Source organism: Caretta caretta, chromosome 14, assembly GCF_965140235.1.
Source record: "Caretta caretta isolate rCarCar2 chromosome 14, rCarCar1.hap1, whole genome shotgun sequence".
Classification (NCBI taxonomy): Eukaryota; Metazoa; Chordata; order Testudines; family Cheloniidae; genus Caretta; species Caretta caretta.
Window position 1 is genome coordinate 7,996,277 of NC_134219.1, and position 26,599 is coordinate 8,022,875.

Consider the following 26,599-nt stretch of genomic DNA (forward strand, 5'->3'; position numbering starts at 1 on the left):
TAGACACAAGGGTAGCTTATGAGAAAAACTGATCGAGTCTCCCCAGTGAAGAGAACAAAAGTCCTCTAGCTTATGATCCCTGACACAGTGCTTTTCTAACAGCCAGTGTGAGGTTAAAGTTATTCTTGTCATGATGTCAAAAGTTCAGGTTGTGATGAGAGCAGCAGGTGACGCCACCACCTTACTCTTCATTCATAGAAAAATATACTTAGAAGTTGCAATACCATCTTTTTTTCTAAAGATCTTTTCATTGCAAGTTAGGGCACATGCTGTTTGCTGGACAGAGCATCAGTGAGCCCCTAAATCGTGATGGGCCACATTGTGCTGACAATCTGAGAGGTACCTGACCCCATAAATCATTCATTCCAATGAGCAGCAAGAGACTATTCAACACGAGTAGCAGAGTCCTTATAGAAGAATCTGGCCCCATGTTAGATTTTTGGGAAATGGGAATGGATTAGAATTAATCCAACATCCAAGTCCAAGTGTGAGGTTCTATTACGTAACGAAACAACTCCTGGATCTTGCAATACCTGTGATACCATTGTTCCCCCTTTTCCCCCCACCCACTTCCACTACAGAACATTGCCCCAGTTCAGCGCTTGAGTGGGTTCCTCAATTGTGGCCGCTATTACAAAAGATGTGACTTAAGGCTCTGTGCATCAACAGTGCAATTCATAAAACTGACCTTTAAGATGAAGCAAATGCAAACCAGGATGTGGCCAAACTGTCAGGACTCACAAGGGTGTCATGCAGCAACTTGGTAATCTCAGCCACTGTCAGTGACTTTCAGAAGGAAGCTGGACTTTGGGTCTTTGAGCATCACAAAGATTGTTCAACTACCAAGCAGCTTTCAAAGCCGAAAGACCCAGTAAATGTGTATTTTACCTCCCAAGGTTTCTTTCTCCACTAGCTTCCCCCTCCCTGACAATGAAGCCACTGTGAGATGGCCAATTCACACCTGGCATGTTCTGCACACCACCTGCATCTGTGGGCATGATTTCCTTTATAATGACAGCATTAAACATCTTTTGGCAAAGGCTCACAAAATCTATACTTGTTTGAGGCACTTAAATAAAAGCCCATGAAATTCTTTGAGAACAGCAGGAGATAAACAATCGACCTATGGACAAATTAATGTAGAAAGTGACAAGTCAAGAAAATTCTATTTCTTTATAAGCAGAGTGAGCAGCTGGAAATAGCAAAACCCCAGACGTGAACATAAGGAACATGTAACAGATTCTGAACCAGAATGTCTTAGGAGCATCAAGTCCCTTCTGAACTGGCCATTTGATAGTTTGAGTATGGCTTGGGTAAAACCTAGCTGAAACCGAGGGATGTAACTACCACCCTTAATTTAAGAAGCCATTAAACTCCTTTATGGAACCAGCTGAAATAATGGGAATCTTTACCCAAAATATAGGCACGTGTGTGAGGCCACTCAGGTATCCAAACTGCATGGGAAGAGGGATTTCACGGGGTTTTATTTGATGGAGCTGTATATGTCTGTGAGAGAAGCAGGAGAAAAGACTAAAGAAACAGACTCAGAGAAGCAGCAAGGAAGCATCAGACACAGTCACAGAAGTAATGGTAGCATGACCCTGAGAAAATGCTAAGAGAGTGAATTTGAGCTAGGTGCTATCTGGAAAGGTGGCATAGAAATTGTTTCCTACTGTTTAATTCCTGCTGCATTCAGGGAAACAGGACTTTGTATAGGCTTTGTAAATATACAGGATTGCATCAAAGAAATACTTGGCTCCACCATCAATTTCTATTCCTAACGAGAAGAAACCACAGGACCCTGAATAATGGCAAATCATTCAAGTCAAAAAGGGGTAGCAGAAGAGAAAGGGGAAAGAGAAAAAAAGTAAATTTTGTGGATCTTATTCTGCACTTGGTTTCTGCTGGTGAAACTGTACTGAGGTTGGTATAGTTTTGCCAGTGTAAAACCAGAGTAATGAATGCAGAGCACAGCCAGGCTCACCAATTCTAAACTTTGCAGAGAGAGTCAGCAATTTCTGATGTACACAATCTCCTTAGTTTGCAAGCCACACTGCAAAATATTTCAGAACTTGCCAGGCATGAGAACGATGTAAGAAATAAAAAAAATTTTAAAAAATGTAACAATTGCCATTCTCCCCAGATATGGTCTAGCTATCCTGGGTGTCTCTCTGTTACTGGATGTATTTTTTCCTTTCCTCAAATTAGAAATGCAAAAGTATTTTATTTAAAAAATAGTAATAAAAATGTGTGGCTATTTGTTAGATGGACATTGTGCTCCTGTAGCTTTTCAATTATAATTGCTACCCTTCTTTTCCTGTTGTTTGCAATGTTACCCTCGAATCAACCCTCTCTTGACTGATGATTTCAGAAGATTTGCCTATTAAACAGTCAGGTTTTAGCTGTAAAATTTGGCTGTTGGTCAGCCCTGGAAATTGCCGTCCATGGTTTAACCTCAAAACCGATACAGCAAGGGGAACAACAGGGCAGCCTTCGTCCATTGCCCATCCCCGTGCAAATTACGGTCCTTGTGCCTGGAGTGCAGCCTCTCCCTGAAATAAACCCGACTCTCGACCCACCTTCAGATCCCGCCTCAAGATCCATTTCTGGTGTGATACCTGTAAGAAATCAGACAATTGGGTGATAGCTAGGATGTGCCACTGTTTTTTAATATTTACCTAAAAATAAATGATATTTAAGTTGAAAATGAAGGCTGCTTTGGTAAAAGCAAATTGTGCATCGGCTCATTGATGTCATCACATTTTCTGGTTTTTGTTACCCTTTGTACAGGTGTAGGATAGAATATGGCCTAATTAAAGCAAATGAGCAAGCAACATAGCCGGAGCACATTGCATTGGTTCTGTGACGACACAAAACACATTGTTGTGAAGCAGTTAGCATTGCTACACACATATCACACCTGACTCAAACCCCAGTAAAGGCAAAGCTAAACCACCTGAGAGTGCATGCCCTGTTCTCCTCCATCCACAGGCACACACTTTGCTAGTGTCACAGTTAGGGTCTGCTACACATCATGCACTGCAGCCTTAGCTCTTCCCCACTCAACTGTCCCCTCTCCAAACTCCCCTCACATCTGTATCTGTATCTGCATCTGTAATTTTCACTCCATGCATCTGAAGAACTGGGGTTTTTACCCATGAAAGCTGATGCCCAAATAAATCTGTTAGTCTTTAAGGTGCCACCGGACTCCTTGTTGTTTTTGTGGATACAGACTAACACGGCTACCCCCTGATACTTCACTTTACACTATTGTAGAGATTTGAGGCACAACATACTACAGCCTGGTTGATGTAGGATAGTGTTGGGTTGGCACTGCAGGGGGTAGCTTGCTCAAAGTGTGTGATAAAAAACTGGCATCCTTGGAGAGGACAATAACGATTTTTGTCTGAGGTGTCTAAATTGATGCTTAACTTGGTAATCTCATCAATAAGGGAAAATGGGGAGGCTGAAGGAGGACCCTGCAAATGGAGCAGCACCCCTACAGTGCAAGCACAGAATGTTAATGAAGAGGGATGGGGGACCAGCCAGAACCATCTCTCCTCCCGCTGCTATGAACATCTCCTTCTCTAAACACGTGCTTGGAGCAGAAAGGCACAAAAGTGCTATTGACACAAAAACCCTGCACTAAATGCCCTCTGCTGTAATGGTGCCAGCCTCTTGCATGGTGGAAGTGTACGTTAAATGACAACAAAACACTAACAGCATGGAACCATCCCCTGGCGTATAGTTTCCGGGATTGGGGGGGAGGAAGTGAGGTAGCAAAAGCATGGACAGCCTTGACTAGTACGCTCAAATATTTAAGGACTCCACCTTCCAGTATTGCGCTGGAAATGCTTTTATAAATCATTAGGGAATGTTATTACTGACAAGAAGAGAGCATGGTGAATGACTAGGATAATTAAAGGTAATCCAGATAAGGCTGTGGGTGCTGCAACACATGGTCAAGAAAATACAGGGAGGAAAAGAATCCTTGAAACCCGAATTCCAATGGCAGCAAAGCAGCACCGTCTTTATCCCTGGTATCCAGGATTTTGGGAAAGTTCAGATCTAGGTCAGAAGATAACTGGTCAGTCTAGTCTCTCTTATGGGCCTGAATTGGAAGCTTGAATCTGTATGCTCTTCCTCCTTTGGAAAGTTCAGATCTGGAACTGAACATCACTGCTCAGGCATGCCTTTAACTAGAAAGCCCAGAACAATACCAGTGCCATGATTGCTAAGCTAGTCAAATATTCAGTTTGAAAGAGATGGATAACTGTATGACTGTCATAAAAATAAAGGGAATGGTAACCACCTTTCTGTATACAGTGCTATAAAATCCCTCCTGGACAGAGGCAGAACCCTTTCACCTGTAAAAGAAGCTAAGATAGCCTCACTGGCACCTGACCAAAATGACCAATGAGGAGACAAGATACTTTCAAAGCTTGGGGGGGACGACAACAAAGGGTCTGGCTGTCTGTGTGATGCTTTTGCCAGGAACAGATTGGGAATGCAGTCTCAGCAACTTCTGTTAAGTTAGTAAGTAATCTAGCTAGAAATGCATTAGATTTCCTTTTGTTGAAAGGCTGGTAAAATACACTGTGCTGAATGGAATGTATATTCCTGTTTTTGTAACATAAGGTTTTTCCTAGAGGGATTCTCTGTGTTTTGAATCTGATTATCCTGTAAGGTACTTACCATCCTGATTTTACAGAGGTGATTCTTTTATCTTTTCTTTAATTAAAATTCTTCTTTTAAGAACCTGATTGATTTTTCATTGTTCTTAAGATCCAAGGGTTTGGGTAGGTGTTCACCTGTAAAAATTGGTGAGGATTTTTATCAAGCCTTCCCCAGGAAAAGGGGTGTAGGGCTTTGGGGGATATATTGGGGGAAGACGTCTCCAAGTGGGCTCTTTCCCTGTTCTTTGTTTAACACACTTGGTGGTGGCAGCATACAGTTCAAGGACAAGGCAAAGTTTGTACCTTGGGGAAGTTTTTAACCTAAGCTGGTAAAAATAAGCTTAGGGGGTCTTTCATGCAGGTCCCCACATCTGTACTCTAGGGTACACATCTAATATCTGTCCCCACTCTGTACTCTAGGGTACATATATTAGACATTGTACTGGAATCCTCTGTCTTCTTCTACATTTCACAGCTTTTGTACTTTCTGTAGGCCATTACCACTTGTTGTGGGAAGTGCTTCATGTTTTGTTCAAACTCAGTTTTGGTACAGTCCTTAGTTACTTTATTTTTGTTTTGATTGGTTCAAGCAAAAAGAAGACTGCAGCTGTGCTAATAAGCAAAGAGATGCTGTTATGCTCACCACAATTTCCTGGCTGACCATTTTTCTACAGCCTCCACGTGAACTGCTCTGAATTTTGCACCAGTCTGATTTCAAAGTTTAGTCCTACGAAAAAATGTTGGTTGCATTTTTTGGGTCAGTTCTGCCACAAACTTTGTTACTGTAGCCTACTGCAGTTTATGTGGCCAAAAAACAACAACAATTTGGGTGATAACCAATATATCACGGGAGTTCTTGACAGCGAGGTTGAGCCATGCAGAGATTTTTGTAAGCTCCCACTGAGCTTACAAAATGTATCTAGCCTGTTGCTGTTACTACCCATGAAATACCAGATGTTAGACAAGAGTCGGAACCCAAACACTTGATCTGAACTGCAACAAACTTATTGGGAGAGAAGTTTTGGAATCCAGACTTTGATTCAGTTTCAAATGTCACAGCTGCCTATTCCTTCTATAAGTTGCCAAAGGGAAACCCCAGATCCCAACACCCGTGAAAGTTGGAAGGGGATTTGAAATCTAGATGTATTCTAGAAATGTCTGACTTGTGTAGCTTCATCATGTGTACCTACCTGTTTGTATTCTTTCATGTGAATTTATTGGTGTTGAAATGTTCCAGATGCACGGCCCTGGAAAATGAAAGGCTCTATCCATGGGACAGGAATAGCATGGGTAGCAGCAGTGCAATATTTCCCCATCTTACCCTGTCAATGTGTTTAAACCCCTACATGAAAGGACGCCCCTCTAAGGATGAGATCGAAGTCCAAGTCTTGATATCCATCCAGTTCTTGGCTTCTCTGTTCACACTACCAAAAATGGCATCATCTGAAAAATCAGGATTTGTTATCGAGACACTGGTCTTTCAGGAACAAAACTGAGATCACCAGGTGGCTGCACATAAGCAAAAAAAACAGCTGACAGATTATAACAATTTGGGCTGCGTTTGAGTTCCTTACTGAGCGGTGAACAGCTCCATAACTCATTGTGAATCTCCTGAATTACATAGTCCGCCATACAGCTGTTGCCATTAAAAAGCCAGCATTTATGAATACTTACCACATCATACTCTCTGTGATACTAGAGTTATTTCCTGTTTGCAACAAGGGGCAATGCTTCATTAACTGTGTCGGGAGTTACAACGTTTGGAAAATGTTGACTTAAAACAAAACATTCCTCTCCTACACATCGCTTTTAAAAAAATGAATGGGAGGAAAAATTATGTCTGAATAGGGAAATTGGCATCTGGACACAGCCAAGCATCTCAAAGAAATAACCATCCCAATTTCAGATGCTCAGAGAGTATGTTGTGTTGAGAAAGAGTCACTTTCATTTAATGAACTGCTGTAAAAATAAGCTTTTGAGATGGTTAAAAACTATATTTTGGACAGATTGCCTCATTTAAGAGCCATAAAAGAGCAGCAAACCAGCCTAGAGCGAACAAAGGGCAGTACTGCAAAATATGCTTAGCAGATATTAATTCGCAACTGAACTGCTGTGATTCATCTTGCAGACAATTCAGGTGGGTCATTTACACACACAGGATGAGCTACTTAGCTGTTGTTTAGAGCCATTGAAATGAATTATAGAGAATATTCCCGAGCAGCTATCACAAATAAAGTAGCCGTGCCCTTTATCCTGGGAATGAATTCAACAAACTGTGTAGTAGCAAGACCTGCAGTTGAGAGCCAAAGAGCACAGCAGAAATCCCCTGGCTGAGTCATTCTTTTCTAGAAAATCCTTATTATGAGTAAAGTAAATCCACAGCCATATCCTAGAACAGGGGTGGGCAAACTTTTTGGCCCAAGGGCCACATCGGGGTTGCAAAACTGTATGGAGGGCCGGGTAGGGAAGGCTGTGCCTCCCCAAACAGCCTGACCCCCACTCCCTATTCATCACCTTCCACTTCCCGCCCCCTGACTGCCCCCCTCAGAATCCCCAACCCATCCAACCCCCCCCCCCCGCACTTTGTTCCCTGATTGCCGACCGGCACCATCTGCCCCTTATCCAACCCCCCGGCCCCAACCCCCTTACCATGCCGCTCAGAGCAGCAATGTCTGGCAGCCACACCGCCCGGCCGGAGCCAGACATGCTGCCGCGCGGCCCCGCCGGAGCACGCAGCCCCACCACCCAGAGAGCTGCCCACAAGGCAGCATGACTGCGGGGTAGGGGGGACAGCAGGGGAGGGGCCAGGGCCTAGCCTCCCCATCCGGGAGCTCAGGGGTCGGGCAGGATGGTCCCACAGGCCGGATGTGGGCCGCAGTTTGCCCACCCCGTCCTAGAAAATGCAGCTTTGCTCCTGCTAAAATGGTATATGATGATTTTCAAATCTTTGTTTGTACAACACCAAACCCTTCTGTGCAGTAGATAACTCACCTTGGATGAATTTTATTCCCTAGTGTGAGAGCACCGGTTAATGAATAATAGAAACACAAAGACTGATCTGCACTTTTGGGCCTTGCTCCTGCACTTTGTGGATGGATCCCTGGGTCCACATGAAGCTCACTTGTGAGACTGGTGTCTAGATTATCTTGTTGATGTGAGGAAATTGAAGACCAAACTCTACAGGAGAATAAATGCCTCACAAGAGGGGGGAAAATGGAGCAGGACTAGCAGACGACCATTTATAAAGGTCCTTTTTCTGTGTGTGTGTTTTAATGTCTTGTTTGATTTGTTCTTGTTTAGGAATCTACAAAGGACATTGCTTCCGAATCAACCATTTCCCTGAGGACAATGACTATGACCATGACAGCTCGGAATACCTTCTCCGTAAGTGTCAAAATAACATGCCTCCTTAACAAGGATAAGCAGTAGGGACAGGTGAGCTTGTTGGGGTAGCTAGATACAAACCTTCCTTAACTGAGAACCCAAGGTTTCTTCATCCATAGAGATTGCTCCATACTGCCAGTCTGGATCCAAAGAACCCCAGACTTTGGAGATGTTTGAAATCTGAACCTTGATCCAATCCAAATACTGCAAGTGGCCCCAGACCATATAATGGCCCAAACCATAACCCTGGGAAATCTCAATACTCACATCACATTGATGTTAATAAAAGTGACATTCGGGAGTGGGACACCAGGGACTTTGGCTCCAAATACACCCCAAATTGCAATGGTGTAGCTTGGACCAATCTCTATAACAGATGAGTCAAAAATGGGCACGATTGTGAGTTCTCTAAGTCACATCAGTCCAGCTCTATTTTTTCAATATCAAAGCCAGGGGTATTTGGGACCAGGGGCCCATTTCATCCAAATCTCAAACTCCGGAGGGGTGGCGGGGATATGCGTGTTTATGTGTACAGGGAGAGAAAGGCGGGTAAATAGTTCCAGGTTCAGCCCTGCTAATCCATGTGGAAAAAATTCTCATTTGAAAAGTATACTTTGTGGTCAGGTCACTGCACTCTCACTCCTCCTCCTTTGCACCCCCGAGATACTTTTGAGAGAGTAAAGTTGTCTGGTCAAATGCAAGGTCATGGCAGCTTATTATAGGTCAGTTCCCTGCTCAGTTATCTCAAAGCACGTGGAGTTCAGTATCTGGACATCACTGAGCCCGCAGTAATCCATGGAAAGTTGCTTGGTAGGAACCACTTCCCTGCCTAAAGCCCAGACTTTTAAAAGGTATTTAGACAACTGATTCCCATTGATATTTCAATACCTTTGAGGCTCTGGGTCTAAGTCCCTTTTGAAAATGGGAGTTAGGGGCTTAAGTCATTTAGGCACTTTTGAAAAATGTACCCCGGTCTTATATTTGTGTAAAGTTATTTGCGACTCAAACCTTTGGAAAGTTTAAGCCATTTGGTTGTGAGATCTGGCACTTGCAAAGACTTTACAGTAATAAGGGCCATATGGATGCCTAGCTAGATAAACAGAAGTAGATATTTTTCCATTATTTAGAATAAGGATCAGACCATCTGTGGCATCTTTGCCACATCCCCAACTCTTATCCAGAAGTTCAACATAATTCACCACATATTTTTCTCAATTTCTTGGCATTAAAAAAAATTGGGCTCACCTTTTAAGTCCTCATCAATTTGCAGTTAAGACAGGGCTGCAGGAAGGGAGGCCCCATTTATGTGTTGAATTGTTCAGGTGAAGGGCATCAAAAAGCCACAGCAGAATGATCGCATTAAGCTCAGAAGGTTCACAGGATTTTTCAGGATTCAGAGGGTAGTTAAATGATGTACACAGCCTGCTTCACTGATACCAGTGTACTATAAACAGGCAAAAGACAAACGAAAAGGTTTCACATTGTTAGAAGTATGGGACATTAATCCAAAGCCCACTGAAGTCAACAGACTGACTGATTGATTTCTGTGGGCTTTAAATCAGACGTGTGTGTGTGTGTGTGTGTGTGTTTAAAAACCCATGTACCATCAAGAGATTTATATACACTTCAATTTTCCTATTTACCATTGAGACGTCCCACTAAATAAACAAATGACAGATGCCATCACTGCTCACATGTGCACAGAAGACTTGTACTCAATCTTTTGTGGTAAAAGTAACCCCACTAGGTATAGGTTTTGAAAAAGTTCCTCCACAGGCCTGCACAGAGACTTAAACAACAGACGACTGAACACAGCACAGCATGGTAAGAAGTTGACAGGCGTACGATTTCTGGAGCTACCACTAAGGAACAGCTGATTCCACAGAGGACACACCAAACCAATGCAGTTGCATTGGTGTAACTGAAAGGAGAATTTGCCCCAATGTATTCGTAGCACTTTGTCCATGGACTGCATGACAAAGGCCTTGTCTACACTGCCATTTTACAGCGCTCAGGAATGTGAAATAACACTCCCCTGAGCATCGCAAGTTTCAGCGCTGTAAAGTGGCAGGGTAGAGAGTGCACCAATGCTGGAAGCCGCGCTCCCAACGCTGGGAGCTATTCCCCCGTGGGGGTGGGTTGTTTTTTTTTAGAGTGCTGGGAGAGCTCTGTAATAATAAACTGAATTTATTTTGCGCCTTTGATCTTCACACTTGCACTCCGTCCACTATCTAACTGGTAAGTGTAACTGCTAAGATTAAATCCTGATAAGCAGTTCTCCAATTGACAATACTTTTTTTTTTTTTTTTAAATAAAAGGAACCCGGCAATAGAAATGTCCTAATTCCTCCAGCCACATGTGGTAGCTAGGATAAGGCAAAAGTAGAGAAAAGAAATTATACTGGTAAGAGATCTGAGATTTGCTACGGTAACCTGGCTTTACAGGTGAAAGGATTTGACAGTACTACTAGTGAAATCAACTGTAACACTTTAAACATTGTGAAAATGAGCTTTTCCTTAAAACATGTGCCATAAACAAAGCATGTACTCACAGAGCAGAGAACAGAGATGTTGTTGGCTCTTGTATGGAATGACCACATCACTCATTCATATGATTTGTGGCATAGGCGCCAACTTCTACTAGCGCCGGTGGGTGCTCGACCCCGCTCTGTCCCTGGCTCTGCCCCGACTCCACCCATGCCCCGCCCCCTCCCATCCCCATTCCAACCCCTTCCCCAAAGTCCTCGCCCCAACTCCACCCCCTCCCTGCCCCTATTCCGACTCCTTCCCCAAATCCCCGCCCCGGCCCTGCCTCTTCCCCTCAGCGCGCCACGTTCCCACTCCTCCCGGAGCTTGCTACAGCTGTTTGGTGGCGGCAAGTGCTGAGAGGTAGGCGGAGGAGCAGGGACGTGGCATGCGCAGGGGAGGAGGCAGAGGAGGAGGTGAGGTGGGGTGGGACAGGACGGGGAGCTTGGCTGCCGGTGGGTGCAGAGCACCCACTAATTTTTCCCCGTGGGTGCTCCAGCCCCGGAACACCCACAGAGTCGGCGCCTATGATTTGTGGCTCTCCCACTCACAAGTTTTCCCAGCCAAACTGTGTTAAGATAATAAAAGTCAAGTAGGTGAAAGAAAAGGGGCATTATTTAAAAAAAAAAAAAGAAAAGAAGATCCGGGTTCTGCAAAAGTGCATCTGCTCTTCCATCTGCAGCTTCTGCAGGTGTTTGTGGAAATCAAGAAAATATACATCTGAACAGTAAGTTCTATGCAATGTTGCTGTAGCCATGTTGGTCCCAGAATATTAGCGAGACAAGGTGGGTGAGGTAATGTCTTTTATTGGACCAACTTCTGTTGGTGAGAGAGACGAGCTTTCGAGATCACACAGAGCTCTTCTTCAGACTTAACAGAAACACTGGATTTATTACAACAATCTATAACCCACTTAAATCACACACCCCCGCCAGCTTCCCCCCATGACTGGAGAGGTGTTAAGGGGCCACTTTACACTGAATGGACCCTTGAAATATGTGTTAATTAGTTATGCTAAATAATCTGTTCCGTCTTGTATTTAGCTGTGACACTCGGAGTACATTTCCCAGATGGGAAGAAGAGCTCTATGGAGCTCGAAAGCTCATCTCTCTCACCATCAGAAGCAGGTCCAATAAAAGATATTACCTCACCCACCTTATCTCTCTCATCTCCTGGCACCAACACGGCTACGACACAGCTAAAAATGAGTTAGGCACTCAGCCTGCATAGGTGCCTTTGTAACTTGCAATAGGTGCCTGGTTGCATATTTAGGCGCTTAAATACCTTTGTAAATACATCCCTTAGACTTTGAACCTGCAAACTGCTTCACAGGTAGACCCTGTCTGCTCAAAGGCCCCGATTCAGCAAGCCATCCCTGTTCCGCACCTCACTTAAGCATAGGCTTAACTCCTATTCCCTTCAGTGGAATGTAAACATTTGCTTAATTGATGTGTCATGTTGGGGCCCCACTGAGCCCCACTGAATGCAATGGGGCTCTGCATTGGCACAGAGCAGCTTGCAGGATCAGGGCCCGTGGGTAACTGTGCATGAATTTCTGCAATGCATGCCCATAGCAGTCGGGAATTGCCTATGCAGCCAGGGATGCGCTGTTGCACCATGGTCTGCAGCTTCCATTTTTGAAAATGTAACCCACACTGTTCACGTAGCTACGCCCTTCCAGGGGAAAGTAAAAGCCAGAATAGAAAGGTAGACCTTTCTGAGCCCTGTGTCAAGAAGTGTGGAACTGTGCTGCAGTTTCTTTACCATCGGAGGTGTCATAAGGGATAGTTGCGCAGAAAATTCTATGCAAAGAGACAGGACAGTAAAGAAGAAAAAAACAGAGGAGAAAGCAAAAACTGGATTCCCTTAATATTTTTTGATGTGTTGTCATTTTATTACCAGTATGGGGAGACATATGTAAACTCTGCACAGTACACATGAGCTGCTTTTAAACTTTAGGACCAAAAATACATGTTGTAGAAGGAAAACTCTGTACTATTGTGTGGGAAGAAAATGCCATGTTTTGACTCTTTGTGTGTTAATTAACTAATAAAGAAAATATCATCTGGGGTGCTAATTATTAGGAGTAGAACAGCCCACGCTGTGAATTTGGCTTCTGTAGCAAGTATTCTCTAGTAATAGAGCAACATTTTAAGGAAGTCATTTTAGTTTAAGTGAAATCATAATGAACAGCATGAATTGGGGAGGGGAATGAGTGTGACTCTATTACTATGAATTTTCTGCCTTTGACAAAGATATTCATGAATGACTAAGTGTTTGGGTGCCCAGCTCCAAGCACCTTAAAGGATGCTGATATTCCGAGGGTGAGTGCTCAGCACTTTCTGAAAAATTAGCCCTCTTTAAGGCACCCCAGGATGGGCACCCAAAAAAATCACTATTTGCTTTTGAAAATCTTGGCAATTGGTCCTTATGTTGTATGTTACGTTATACACCACAGATAAATGGGGACAATAGAGTGGAATCACAACCTTCAGGATGCCCTGGGGAATGGCCCCATTAACAGGACATGAAGATTAACAGAAGGCACTATCTACACTGCACATCCTATGCCGGCCTGGCCCCCAGTGTAGACACAGCGTGCGCCGACAGAAAGAGGAGTCCTGCCAATGTCGGACCACCACCTATGACATTGGCTTGGAGCAGCATAGCACTCTTGTCATGTTACAGCTTCATTAGGGTTACCATATTTGAACATTCAAAAAAGAGGCACCCTGGCCCTGGCCCCGCCCCAACTCCAACCCCTTCCCCACCCCATTCCAACCTCTTCCCCAAAGTCCCCTTCCCAACTCCGCCCCCTCCCTGCCCCATTGGACCCCTTCCCCAAATCCCTGCCCCGGCCCCGCCTCCTCCCCTGAGTGCGCTGCGTTCCCCCTCCTCCCCCTCCCTCCCAGTCGTGCGAAACAGCTGGTTTGCAGTGGAAGCACTGGGAGCTGGGTGGGAAAAGCGGGCACTCTCTTGAGTGATCAACATTCACTTTCTTTCTCGAATGATCAACATTCATTCTCTTTCTTGAATGATCAACTCTTCTTTGGGGAAAAATAATAATGGCAAAATCCCAGACATTTTTTGATATTTAAAAATTCCTCCCAGAGGGCGATTTAAGAACCAAAAAGCCAGACATGTCCGGGAAAATACGGACGTATGGTAACCCTAAGCTACATCTGCAGTGGAGGGATTGTTAGCACACTTATTACCAGGGTGTGAGGCTTTCTTCACATCCCTGACCAATATAGCTATGTCAGTACAAACTTTATGTTTAGACAAGGTCTAAACAGCACTGCCTCTCTCAGGGAAGCTTCAGAGTCCACTGTGACATGTTTCAGAGGTGTTATTTGAGAGAAACCAAGAGACAGGAGGAGACGCTATCTATGATAGCAACAGGAGAGGTGGGTGAAATTTTTCAGGTGAAACTTTTGGTGAAAAATGCAGATTCAGGTCAAGTGAAACATTTTGCAAATTCACCAAATTGTTTTTATTTGAAACAACTTTTCATTTCAAAATTTGCTTTAAATTTTATTTTATTTTTAATTAATTAAAAACCCTTCTTAAAAAGCTCTAAATCAAAACAAATACCTTCCATTTTTTTGGAATTGCTGGCAAATAAAAAAAATCAGTTATTCACACAGTTTCTAGCACCAGAGCTTGTGTGAGCTGCATGTGCTGCTTTGAGACTCATAAGATGACAGTAAAATGAGTGAAGTGATTGTGTGAGAAGCAAAATAGAAGGCAGCAGCAGGAACAGGTGTAGCAGACCATGTGTCCCAGCAAGAAATCAGCCAATAATGGAAATATATTGTCTTTGCATATTCATCCTAAAACCAGTTCAGGCTGCCTAAAACTGGATCCACGCAACAGGTCTAGATAGATTTACATTATTTTATCTGAACCTGTTTTATAACTGCTTAGAAAAAATCTCCAGCATAAACAGGCCTTATGGAGCCAAGGTGCCAAGTATGGCAGGATGCAAACTTTTCTCACAACTACAGTTCAAAACAGTTGTAAGTTCTTTAGGGAAGGAGGGTCTTTTTGTTCCGTGTTTGTACAGAACCTAGCACAGTAGGGTCCTGGTTCACGACTAGGGCTCGTAGGTGCTACTGCAGTACAAATAATACATCATGATGGTGGTGCCCAAGCCTGCTCCTGTTGCGGTGCATGAGAGTTTTTGTCATTCATTACCATGGGAGCAGGATTGAAGCCACAGAGAGCTCTGGCAAACAGCCAGGTTAGAAGGTACTTGGCTAATGTGGGCAAATCACTGCCACTGAAACTAAAATGAGAAACCTCAGCTACTACATCTGGCCATTTCTCCTCGGGAAACGGGTCTGGCTCACCAAACCTGCCAAACAAGGAGATGGGCCTCGAAATTTCACCCAAGAGAGAACACGTCATTCGTGCGACACATTGTAGTTAGCGTACTAGATTCCCATTACTCACCGCTAACCAGATCCTTTAGCATCATCTGGGTTCCCACTCTGTACTAGCCACCACCAACCCCACCCCTTCATGTCCTTATGCCTTTGTGCCCCCCGTGATGATTTCTCCTTCTCTGTTTTGCATATTGACCTCTCTGTGGCCCTTGTTACAAAATCTCGCCCTCCCCCTCCCCCCCACACACACCGACCTTTATCCCTTTATGTTTTTGTTACAATTCTTGGTTTCCAGAACAGTTTAGTCAGTGTATTCCCACTCCCCACCCCCCAACCCCATAGGCCCCTCTTTTCTTTTTTGTTCTGTATCACTATTTCTGGTGCATTCTACCATATTTCTTCCTCCTCCTCCTTTTCTTTGTGTATCCAGCCCTCTTCTTCCTCCTGTTTGTTTGTTTAAGCTCATTTCATTTACTCCATTTGTTTTCCCCTCCTCATTCCTTTCTGTTGTTCTCCAACCTAGGGGTGCCCTGGTTTTGATGCCTGGCCTGCCCTGGCAGTGTTTAAATTCTCCCATGGTGGCTTAGATACCATGTTGGTGGATGGCCTGAAAGTGCCTAACATATAAATAAATAGAGACTGACAAATGATCCCAATTAAATGTCAATACTCACGATACACTATTCTCAATATCCGACAGCTGACAGAGAGAGATGCTAGCAAGACTTTGTCATGAAGACAAAGGGTTTAATTACCTGAATTTGCAGATGTCACACATGTACCAAACCACATCTACATCTCATAAAGCTGCCCACATGGCATTACATAGTTAATAGTCAGCTCATGTATTTTTCAGGGCTTTTGCCTGCAAGATGATGTGGGTTAGTCATTGGCTGGTACATTTTCAAAAATGTTCCGCATGCAGCAGCATCAAAAGACAGATTATGGTAATAGCTCCAAACTTGCCAGCAGAAATCTCAAAACATTTAGGAGCAGCAAATGAAAAGTACTGCATCTGCAGTCACAATCACTTTGTCTCCATCACTTCAGCCATCGGCTCATGACCTTGGGTCTAAAAACCTGCCTCCAAATGCAAACGCCGTGATGGTGCCAGGCCAGCAGAGGCTGAGGGTCACCCTGAGGAAATGTGCCTTGTGATCTCTATGCTAGCACCTGAAAAGGGATCTGGGCTAATTACTGTCTGTCATGTTTTCCCTCTTATATATCCCTCAGGTATTGTCCGCGCCTCCAGCGTATTCCCCATCCTCAGCACAATATTGCTATTACTGGGAGGACTCTGTGTCGGAGCAGGAAGGATTTACAACAGCAAAAACAACATTATCCTCAGTGCTGGGATTCTGTTTGTCGCAGCAGGTACATTCTTGCCTGAAATGTATTTATTTAATAGCGTCTCCTTTCAAAATTGGAAATGCAAACGCATAGACAATGCTCAGCAGATAAACAACTCCCGCTGTATGGCTGCCTGCAGTAGGAGCTGTGATGTGCTGAGAAGCAAAGGCTGGGATTTCTAAAAGAATGGCACCAAGTGCCCAAAACCCATTGAATTGGAAAGTGGAGGAAAGATGGTCCAGTGTTCATGATACTAGCCTGGGACTTCGGAGACTTGAAGTTCAAATACTTGCTTTATGCAGGCTTCCAGTGTGACTAGTTCAACAATTTACCAAGGATTGTGGTGGATTCTCCCATCACTGACAATTTTTAAACCTAGACTGGATCTTTTTCTTAAAAGATCTGTTCTAGAAATTATTTTGGGGAAATTCTCTGGCCTGGGTTATATAGAAGGTCAAACTAGACAACCATCATAGAATATCAGGGTTGGAAGGGACCTCAGGAGGTCATCTAGTCCAACCCCCTGCTCAAAGCGGGACCAAATCCCCAATTTTTGCCCCAGATCCCTAAATGGCCCCCTCAAGGGTTGAACTCACAACCCTGGATTTAGCAAGCCAATGCTCAAACCACTGAGCTATCCCTCCCCCCATAACCACAATGGTCCCTTCTGGCCTTGGAATCTATGAAAACCTTGGGAACATCACTTTGGCCCAGACCCACAAAGGTATTTAGGCTCCTAACTTCCATGGATTCCAGTGAAAATTAGGACCCTAAATACCAGAGTTTTGACTCAGTTTCCTATTTGTAAAATTGAGATAATATTTCCCTATCTCACTGGGGTGTTGTGAGGCTAAATAAAATTAAAGGTGCTCAGATACTACACTAATTGGGACCACGTAAGTACCTTAACTAGACAGCATCTAATTCCCTTGGGCTCTTTTGAAGTCTCAGCCAGATGTGTAACCCTCCACATAGCTCATTTTAAGGACATTTGTCCAAATGGCCCTACAGTGTTTAGGATACATAAATGTGGTTTGCTGCAGAGGGAGATGGTCACAGCAGGACAGGAGGAGGTCAAATACTGTTTAAAACCCCTTCAAACTGCACCAAGCCTATAATCGGAGACTGGAACTGGCTTCTCAAAGCTCATTGCCTTTCACACATAAGGATTCTGGATCACAAGTCAGAATTAAAAGACAGCTAGTAGTATTTATAATTTGTTGTGTTTAGAGATTGAGGCCAAGCAGGGAAGGCGGCGAGGGAGACTTGGTCAGCCAAGGGACAGAGATATCTCCCATAAGAGCCTCAATGGTTTGTGGCTTGATGAGGATTTTTCCACAGATTTTAATTAAGCTTCTCTTTGGCTCTTGAGTGTGCAATGGTTTTTAAAATGAGAGTTTCCACTCAGCAGATGGGCTTTCCACATTCTATCCTGCTACCAAATAACATGTCCTCTTCCAACATCTGTGCACAGCAGCAAAAAGAAGAGCATAGCAGCTTACTCTAGTAATGGGCCCTTTAAAATACATGTATCAATGATAAAACACATATCCACTCTCAGCAGGAAGCTGGCTAACGCATCTTTTTGCATGGGATGCCATATCAAATGACAGCAGAATGTTAGTATCATAACATGCAACAGATCCACAAACAGCACAAATGGGGCTGCTGTCCATGGAAGTATGGGAGAAATCAGAGTTAAATCCAAATGACCACAGAAGGTTCAAATGAAACCATCCCCTGCTAGCCATGTTTGAAATCCAAAATCACATTTTGCAAATGGTCCCTATGTTAGAGGCCAAACTTTGGCTACACTAATATGTTGGAGGGGCTAAACTCAAGGCTTGGAAAATGAGCCTGTCAAGGCCACTCTGAACTCTAGGGTACAGATGTGGGGACCTGCATGAAAACCTCCTAAGCTTACTTTTACCAGCTTAGGTTAAAACTTCCCCAAGGTACAAACTATTTTACCCTTTGCCCTTGGACTTCCACTGCCACCACCAAACATTTATCTGGGTTTATTTTTATTAGGAAAGCACTGTTTGGAAACGTCTTTCCCCCCAAAATCCTCCCAACCCTTGCACCCCACTTCCTGGGGAAGGTTTGGTAAAAATCCTCACCAATTTGCATAGATGACCACAGACCCAAACCCTTGGATCTTAAGAACAATGAAAAAACATTCAGTTTCTGAAAAGAAGGATTTTAATAGAAGTAAAAAGAATCACCTCTGTAAAATCAGGATGGTAAATACCTTACAGGGTAATTAGATTCAAAACATAAAGAATCTCTCTAGGCAGAACCTTAAGTTACAAAAAGGCACACAGACAGGAATATCCATTCTATTCAGCACAACTTAATTTCTCAGCCATTTAAAGAAATCATAATCTAACACATATCTAGCTAGATTACTTACTAAGTTCTAAGACTCCATTCCTGTTCTGTCCCCAGCAAAAGCATCACACAGACCGACCCTTTGTTTTTCCCTCCCCCCAGCTTTTGAAAGTATCTTGTCTCCTCATTGGTCATTTTGGTCAGGTGCCAGCAAGGTTATCCTAGCTTCTTAACCCTTTACAGGTGAGAGGATTTTTCCTCTGGCCAGGAGGGATTTTAAAGGGGTTTACCCTTCCCTTTATATTTATGACAGAGCCAAACTTAAATTGCATTGGATGCTTACACCCATCAACTTCAGGCTGCCTGAAATCTGCAGCTGGACCCAAATGATGGAATCTCAGCCCTTCTCAACAAATGACAGTGAGAGAGATTTGAGAAGTGAAACATACCTTGCAGCACACAAGTTGCAGAAATAACATGCAGGAATAAATATCTTGGTGGTGCATTTTATGAATATGCTAGTGGATTTCTAAGAGCACAGGGGCTGAATGTACATAGTGTGGGCATGCGTGAGCTTCCTCTCAGACTGCCAGGGGCTTCCGAGAGCTCCCTGGATACTTACGTAAGTCCCAGCAGTCTCTGATACACATAAAGGAGCACACTGAACCTCATCATCTCCAGCAAGGTGTCTGTGTTCTGGTTTGCCATTGCCCCTGTGATTTGGTACAAACGGAGCAGATGGCACGCTGCATATCAGCCCATTTGGTCTGTGTTTCATGGATTTCCTTCACACATTTTAAGCTCCTTCTTCACTTTTAAAATGTGAAATGGCATCATATGATTCTACTATAAATTGTGTCTAGCATTTTATGGCACATAGGGCCAAATCCAGCTTGCCTTATGCACTCCAAACTTCTACTAAAAGCAGAATTTAGCTCCCAGACTATACACAGAGTTTTGGGGATTTGCCATTTCCCATCAGATGACTAATAGTTGGGGGACCAGGTGCGGGGGGGGGGGGGATCCCTTTCTGTTCTTTTTCCCAGGAGTTCAAGGGCATCAGCAACTTCATCTGAGGCAAATCTCATGAGACAAACTAAGTTCTTGAAGCATTTTAACAAGGAAATCCTGGCAAGGCACTTAACCTAATGAGTTCTTCCTGGAAGTGAGATTTCACTGCCCTTCATCTAAGGCCAGTAACACAAGTGTTTTACACTTTGTTAAAGACATTAAAATTAGGTGGCCATGTGGAATCTGAATCAGGCACCTCTCACAGCCAAGGTTTTTCTTTGCCCCAAGTATAGTGTCAGAAAACACCGCCTGTGATATTAAGTATGCAGCATTTAGATGACAATCCATCAAGGTGGAGGATAATTTATTTTGATCAAGGTGAACAGTTATAGCCCGGGGCTCACAATGTATCTTTATTACCACTTCTGAATATTATAAGGCCACTAAACCTCATTAGCCAGTTCTGACTTGTCACTGCTCTGTCACCATTAACAAAGAACTATGGACCAGTCCTGCTTCATCAAAGTTAGTGGGACTATGCAAGCAACTTGTGAGACTGTGTGGACAGGCCATTGGCATGAAAATCTAGAGATCTGGGTTCTGTTCCTGATTCTGCCCTACTATGTCATTTGGGTAAGTCTCAGTGGCTCACTTTCCCCATCTGCAAAATGATACTTTTCTTCCTTTGTGAAGCACTTTGAGATCTGTGTATGAAAAGTCCTACGTATCCCTGAACCAAATTGCACTGAACTCAATCAAAATATTTCCACTGACTTCAATGAGGGTTGGCTCAGGCTTTCTAAGAGTTATTATAAACTATTCAGTGAGATCATGTCTCTTGTTTCCATTAGATATTTTTATGCCTACCCACTGACAAACTTTTTGGTTTGTTTTGAAGTTTATGACTGCTAATATATTGTTTACTATAAATAAATAAAATCTTGCCTTGTAGCAATTTTAAGTTTTCAGAGGGCAATTTGGTTTGGATTTCTGCCTTCCCACCGATAAAAACTAATTTTTTGTTTCTTTTTCCAGGACTAAGTAATATCATAGGGATCATTGTCTATATATCCAGCAACGCAGGTGACCCAAGTGATAAGAGGGATGAGGACAAAAAGAACCATTACAACTACGGCTGGTCTTTTTACTTTGGAGCTTTGTCTTTTATTGTGGCTGAAACCATAGGAGTACTGGCAGTGAACATTTACATTGAGAAAAACAAAGAGTTGAGATTTAAAACCAAGAGGGAATTCCTTAAGACTTCTTCCTCTTCCCCTTATGCCAGGATGCCAAGCTATAGATACAGGAGAAGGAGATCCAGATCAAGCTCCCAATCTACAGAGCCTTCTCCCTCTAGGGACGTTTCTCCAGTTGGCATGAAGATTGCCAGTTCCATCCCTATGAATGAAATTTCTATGTACACTCTGTCCAGAGAACCCTTGAAGGTTACAACTGCAGCCAGTTACAGTGCGGACCAAGAAGCCAGCTTTCTGCAGGTCCACAACTTTCTTCAGAAGGAATTTAAAGAAGGACTCCACATCAGTATGGTTAACAGGAGAACAACGCCCGTCTGAAGGGTTTGCTTTCTCTCTCTCTCTCTTTTTTAAAGTGTCAAAACAGAATGGAGCCTTCAAAAAAGAGAAGGGGCAATTTAAAATCCTTCTCAAAACAGAATTTGTGCTGGGATAGCAAACGGAGACCTTGGAATACTGGAATGGCCTAAAGATATTGTACATTCATAGCTGTTTTAAAAGCTATTTGGAGTTTGTTTCATTGAAGTTCCCGGTGTCACAAGAAAGTGAAAGCAGCTCACGTCCCTGCAGTTTTGTAATGTATACAATGTGTCGGAGAAACTGGAAAAGAGTTAGCTACCAGGGCGTTTTAAAGAATTACAGAAGAATTGCAGTGTGATTTTTTTAAATAAAGTCCCTTACAATAATTATAATTCATTGCCAAATCCAAAGCATATCACAAACAGAGCTCTTCAAAACTACGATCCAGTTTCCTTTCACACAGGGAAGAGGGAGCAGAGGTCTGTCTCAGAAGCAACTGCCTCCTCAAGAAAATAAAATCTAGAAGGCAAAACTATTTGCAGCCAGCTTGTGCTACTGAACTGTAGCACGCCAATGTACTGCGTGTTGCAGCATCCTACAGTGGGCAAGCAACAGCGGTCAGTACTGCCTCCACTGCTAGGTCCCTGTGCAATAGAACCAAGGAGCTGGTGGGGCCAATGCAGATGAAGCAGTGAGCATAGGGTGGGTGCATCCTAAAATAATGAAATGGTGCGGCGTGAAAGCGCAAGCTGCTCCAACGTATTTGCAAATATCATTTCTTGCCTAAAGTTTAGGACACTTGAATCGTCTCATTGCTAATAGACCGAGTGCCTGATCCTGCCAGGTGCATGCACAGGGTGCACCCTGCCTCTCAGGGTCAGTCTCCCATACACTACGTGTTGCAGGAACAGGAAACAGCTGGGCCTGCAGGCACCAATACCTGTGAAACTGAAGATTCCGCAAGGGTTGCACGTTACGTTTTTCTTGACGCTTCACAAGTGCAACACTCATGCTAGTGCAAGTTAAGGTATCTAGGCTACGTGTGTAAGAAAAGGGAAAGCTAATCCACTGATCCAATATACTATTCGGAGTGGTGAACATTTCTGCAAAATGCGGACTTATAGGTCATGTAATGACAATTTTAAAAGATAGAACAAAAATAATTGCAGTTTACTAGATATTTATTAAACTTTTTATTATGAAGAAGCACCCCGGGGTGCAAGTTGCAGTTGTTTTTATGCCGAAACTGTGGTTCGAAGTAACATAATTTATTCTGGAATGATGGAATTCACTAAGTGCAGAGAGGCCCACAGGACCCTGTACGTAACTTACGGTGGGTGAAACCGTGGGTTTTGGTTTGTTATTTGCTTTTTTATGATTTTTCTAAAAAGGGCTGAAATATTTTCTCTTTTAAATTCCTATTTCATTTTTACATTAGACATTGTGATGCTCTCCTCAGGGAAGGTGAGTATCCTCTCTAAGCCAACAGGCTGGAGTGTATTCTGCCTCTTTACAGCCAGCGGATTTGATAATTTCTATGAATGTCCAGAGAGAGGAACTGGACACTGCAAAGCCACATTCCTGTGGAACTGGAGTTCACTGAAAGTTACCTGCAAGGCAAGATTTAAACTAGCACAATTTCAAGGCGTTTCCTGGTCAGGCAGACAGACTGGAGTGACAGGGAGCTCTCACACAGTTTAAGGGACCCTGAGGAGAGCATCAAAGACTTGTAGGCTGGGATTTTCAAAAGACTCTAAGGGCTTGATCGAAAGATAATTGAACTCAGTGGAAGTCCTTCCACTGACTTCAATGGGTTTTGGACCAGGCCTCATGGAAGCTAAGGATCCAGCTCCTTTGAAGAGACCTGCCCTAGGTCTGGTCTACTCTACAGATCTATATCGGCATAACTATGTGAAAAATCCACACCCCATAGCGACATAGTTATACTGACCTAACTCCCCATGTATACAGCGCTATATTGGCAGGAGAGCGTCTCCCACCGACATAGCTACCGCTTCTCAGAGAGGTGGATTAACTAAGCCGACAGAAGAGTTCTCTCCTGTTGGCATACAGCATCTTCATTAAAGCACTGCATCCGCGCAGCTGCATCAATGCAAGCGTTTTAAGCGTAGAGTTGCCCCTAGGTCTTGTCTGCCCTGAAACCTCTATGGTGAATGGTGGACTAATGAAACAGCATCACACGAGCCAAAACTGTAAAAGTTAAACAACCGAGGGTTGGAGTCCTCAGGCAGACTGTTTAAAATGCTTTGTTTGTGAACCCCTACTTAAAGTCAATGCTTAAGCGATATTTTACGTAAAGGATGTCTTCGTTAAAGGTTGAACATCCCTTAATCTTTCAGTTAGGGCACAAGAGTTCCCTGTAAACTTGAGCTGAGTCCTGCAAGAATCCAGGAGGAGCTGCCTTGGCATTCCAAATGACAGGGATTAAAAATAAAAAACCAACAACAAAACCCACAAACAGCTCAGGCCTTCTCACACCATCACAAAAAAGGAAAATCAGATACAATCCCAATTTTTAAAGAATCCTCTCCTTGTCCTCTTTAAATCCCATTTAGGCCTCAATCGAGCATTTAAAGACATGCTTAATTTTGCAAGTAATCCAATTTAAGTGGATCGGTGCATTAATTCCTCTTTAAGAATTTATGTGGCTCTAAAACTCTGCTAGGATCCTTGTTTAAGTCCTCTGTACTGGGGTGAATTTCACTCTGAGAACTGAATAGAATGGAATGTAGGGAATTCGAAGCATATACACAGCTGTGCTTTATTCTATGGCAAGGCATTAAAGGGAAAGATATTAATAGCTTTTTTAATTTTTCAAATGCTGATTTGAACAGGAGGGAAAATTCTTATCTACTTTCCAATACAGAACTTTTTGAGGAAGAGGGATGGGTGGGAGTAGGTGGAATTATTAAACATCTTGAAGAGAACTTTTTACATAAATCTTTATGCTTTCAAACAATAAATTTCCTACCTTTTTGAGATTTCTTAATAATTAAAATCATTTTATTAGCTATGATAGAGGTAGAAAATCACATAAAAGAAAAGCATTCTATCTCAATGTGTCATACTAAATGCTTATTAATTTACACCTATTATAGTCAATGTATTTTCAAGTACAATTCCCCAGAATTGTTTCCTATTGTGTTAATAATGTAACAGTTAGAAATTAGTCCTCATTTGTATTTGCTGTAGTTTAAAAAAGTCATTCCCTTTCAAATCAAGAGTTAGATGTAGGTTGTCCGGCGGGCCATGTGCCAAAGGTTGCCGATCCCTGTTCTAAACTCATGGCCATTGAAAAGAAAGCTGACAGTGTGAAGGTAGTTTTTGGTTTGGTTTGGTTTTTTTAAATCACCTTATATCAGTGACTGTTTGAAAACAAAAACTGATTCAGGTTGAAGTATGAGCCTTTTTCTAAAGTGAGAGTCATACTTGCAGAACCACACACGTATATTTGTACTGTACATCTACACTGGGTCCGCAGAACCTCTCAGCTTCAAGGGGCACTTCTTAGCAACACAGCTGTCCTAGCTTTTGTTTTTATACAGGTCATTTGCCCTTAGAACCTAAGATGTTGTGCCAATTTCTGGCATTATTTAGATCTCCATTCTCTAAGAACAGGGGCATTGAACTCTGGGCATGTAGCCCTGGCGTTTTTTGGGTCATAATCTGCCACCCATATTCACACTGAGTAGAGTTGTTATGGAAAATGGAATTTCAACAGGGGAACACTTTGGTGGGATATGTAGTCTGGCAAGAGAGCCAGGCCCATAGGGCAGAATAGGGGCATGAATAACCTGGGACTCCAACTCCCATGAGTCACTAGGGAGTATCAGGCAGATGTTGCGATATATTAATGTTTCTCTTTAGTCAAACTGAAATAAAGATTTCATTTCATTTTGATTCTCCCCCCCCACCCCCAATGAAAAACTCTGCTGAAGTCAATTTTTTCCTAAGAAAAATTTTGAGTAAGGGTTTGGAACAGCTTCCATATTAGGAGAGGTTGAAAAGACTGGGGACTGGTCAGCTTAGAAAAGAGATGACTAAAGGGGGCAGGGATATGACAGAGGTCTGTACAATCATGAGTGGTGTGCGGAAAGCAAATAAAGTAGTATTATTTACTCCTTCACATAACACAAGAAACACGGGGGGGGGGGGTCACTTGATGAAATTAATAAGCAGCGGGTTTAAAATAAACATAGGGAAGTACTTCTTCACACAATGCGCAGCAAACCTGTGGAAGTCATTGTCAGCAGATGTTGTGAAGGCCAAAACTATAACTGGGCTCACAAAATAATTAGATACGTTCATGGAGGACAGGTCCATCAATGGCTATTATCCAAGATAGTCAGGGATACAACCCCATGCTCTGGGTGTCCCTAAGCCTCTGGCTGGGGAAGTTGGGATTGGATCACACAATAATTGCCCAGTCTTGTTCATTCACTCTGGAGCACCTGGCACTGGCCCGTCAGAAGACAGGCTATTGGGCTAGATAGACCATTGTTCTCACCCACTATGGCCGTTTTTATGTCCTTATGATTTTGACAAAACCTAGTTTCCCAACAGATAATGTTTCATTCAAAATTTTTGCACCAGCATGCTGTTGAGTAGTCTTTTACTCCATGAGTAGTCCCTCTGAAATCAGTTTGACTACTCTAGGGTTAAGGTAAAACACAACAACACAAGGTAACAGAATCTCCTATTGTTTTATGTGTGGACAGTACTGGGCACAATGGAACTCTGATCTCTAGGATTTTTAGATGCTACCCCAGTATTCTTAATAATAATAATAATCAGGTTGTCTAAAATAATCCTAGCCAGAAAACACAACATTCAGTATTAACCGACAAAAAAGCTACATGGAGTTATTCATCCATCTCTTCCTATTTCTCATTCCAAACAGAATAGGGTTGAAAATAGCAGTCACTTCACATGCTGTTTATATTTAGTAATAGAGCATTTTAGCATTTCTTTTTCTGTTCTTTCTGTATAGGTCACATATCCACAAGGGCTAATCTGCCATGTCCCTTGAGGTTATATTTCTGTCTGCAGTTCTAAAAGTATTATTTCCAATGTGCATCAGTTCTGCCCATATAATCATAAATACGTATACTGTACTTACTATTATTTTTAAATAAAATGTTTTAAATGTGTGGAGAAGGTATATAGATTTTAATTTACAAATTCCTTGGGCTGAATACTTATAAGGTGTGGGTTTTCTGGGAAAATGGGTATATATTTTTAATCTTGTCAGTATCCCTGTAAGTAGAAAGAGTCTAACCCAGGAGACTATTTCACTGGATAGTGACATAGACTCTTATCTCATCAGTTCCAGTCCCAATGGCCAACCAAATCCAATCAGA

General features: G+C 42.9%; 1 protein-coding gene across 1 annotated transcript in view; it reads left to right on the forward strand.

Annotated features, from left to right (window-relative positions):
• CACNG4 (calcium voltage-gated channel auxiliary subunit gamma 4) overlaps window positions 1-26,389 on the forward strand; it is a 62,094-nt gene extending 35,705 nt beyond the window's left edge. Inside the window, exons 2-4 of the mRNA XM_048818051.2 lie at window positions 7,977-8,060; window positions 16,207-16,347; window positions 20,701-26,389. Of these exons, the coding sequence (XP_048674008.1) occupies window positions 7,977-8,060; window positions 16,207-16,347; window positions 20,701-21,239 (764 nt within the window). The 3' untranslated portion in view covers window positions 21,240-26,389. The remainder of the gene's footprint in view (window positions 1-7,976; window positions 8,061-16,206; window positions 16,348-20,700) is intronic.
• The last annotated feature ends 210 nt before the right edge of the window (window positions 26,390-26,599 follow it).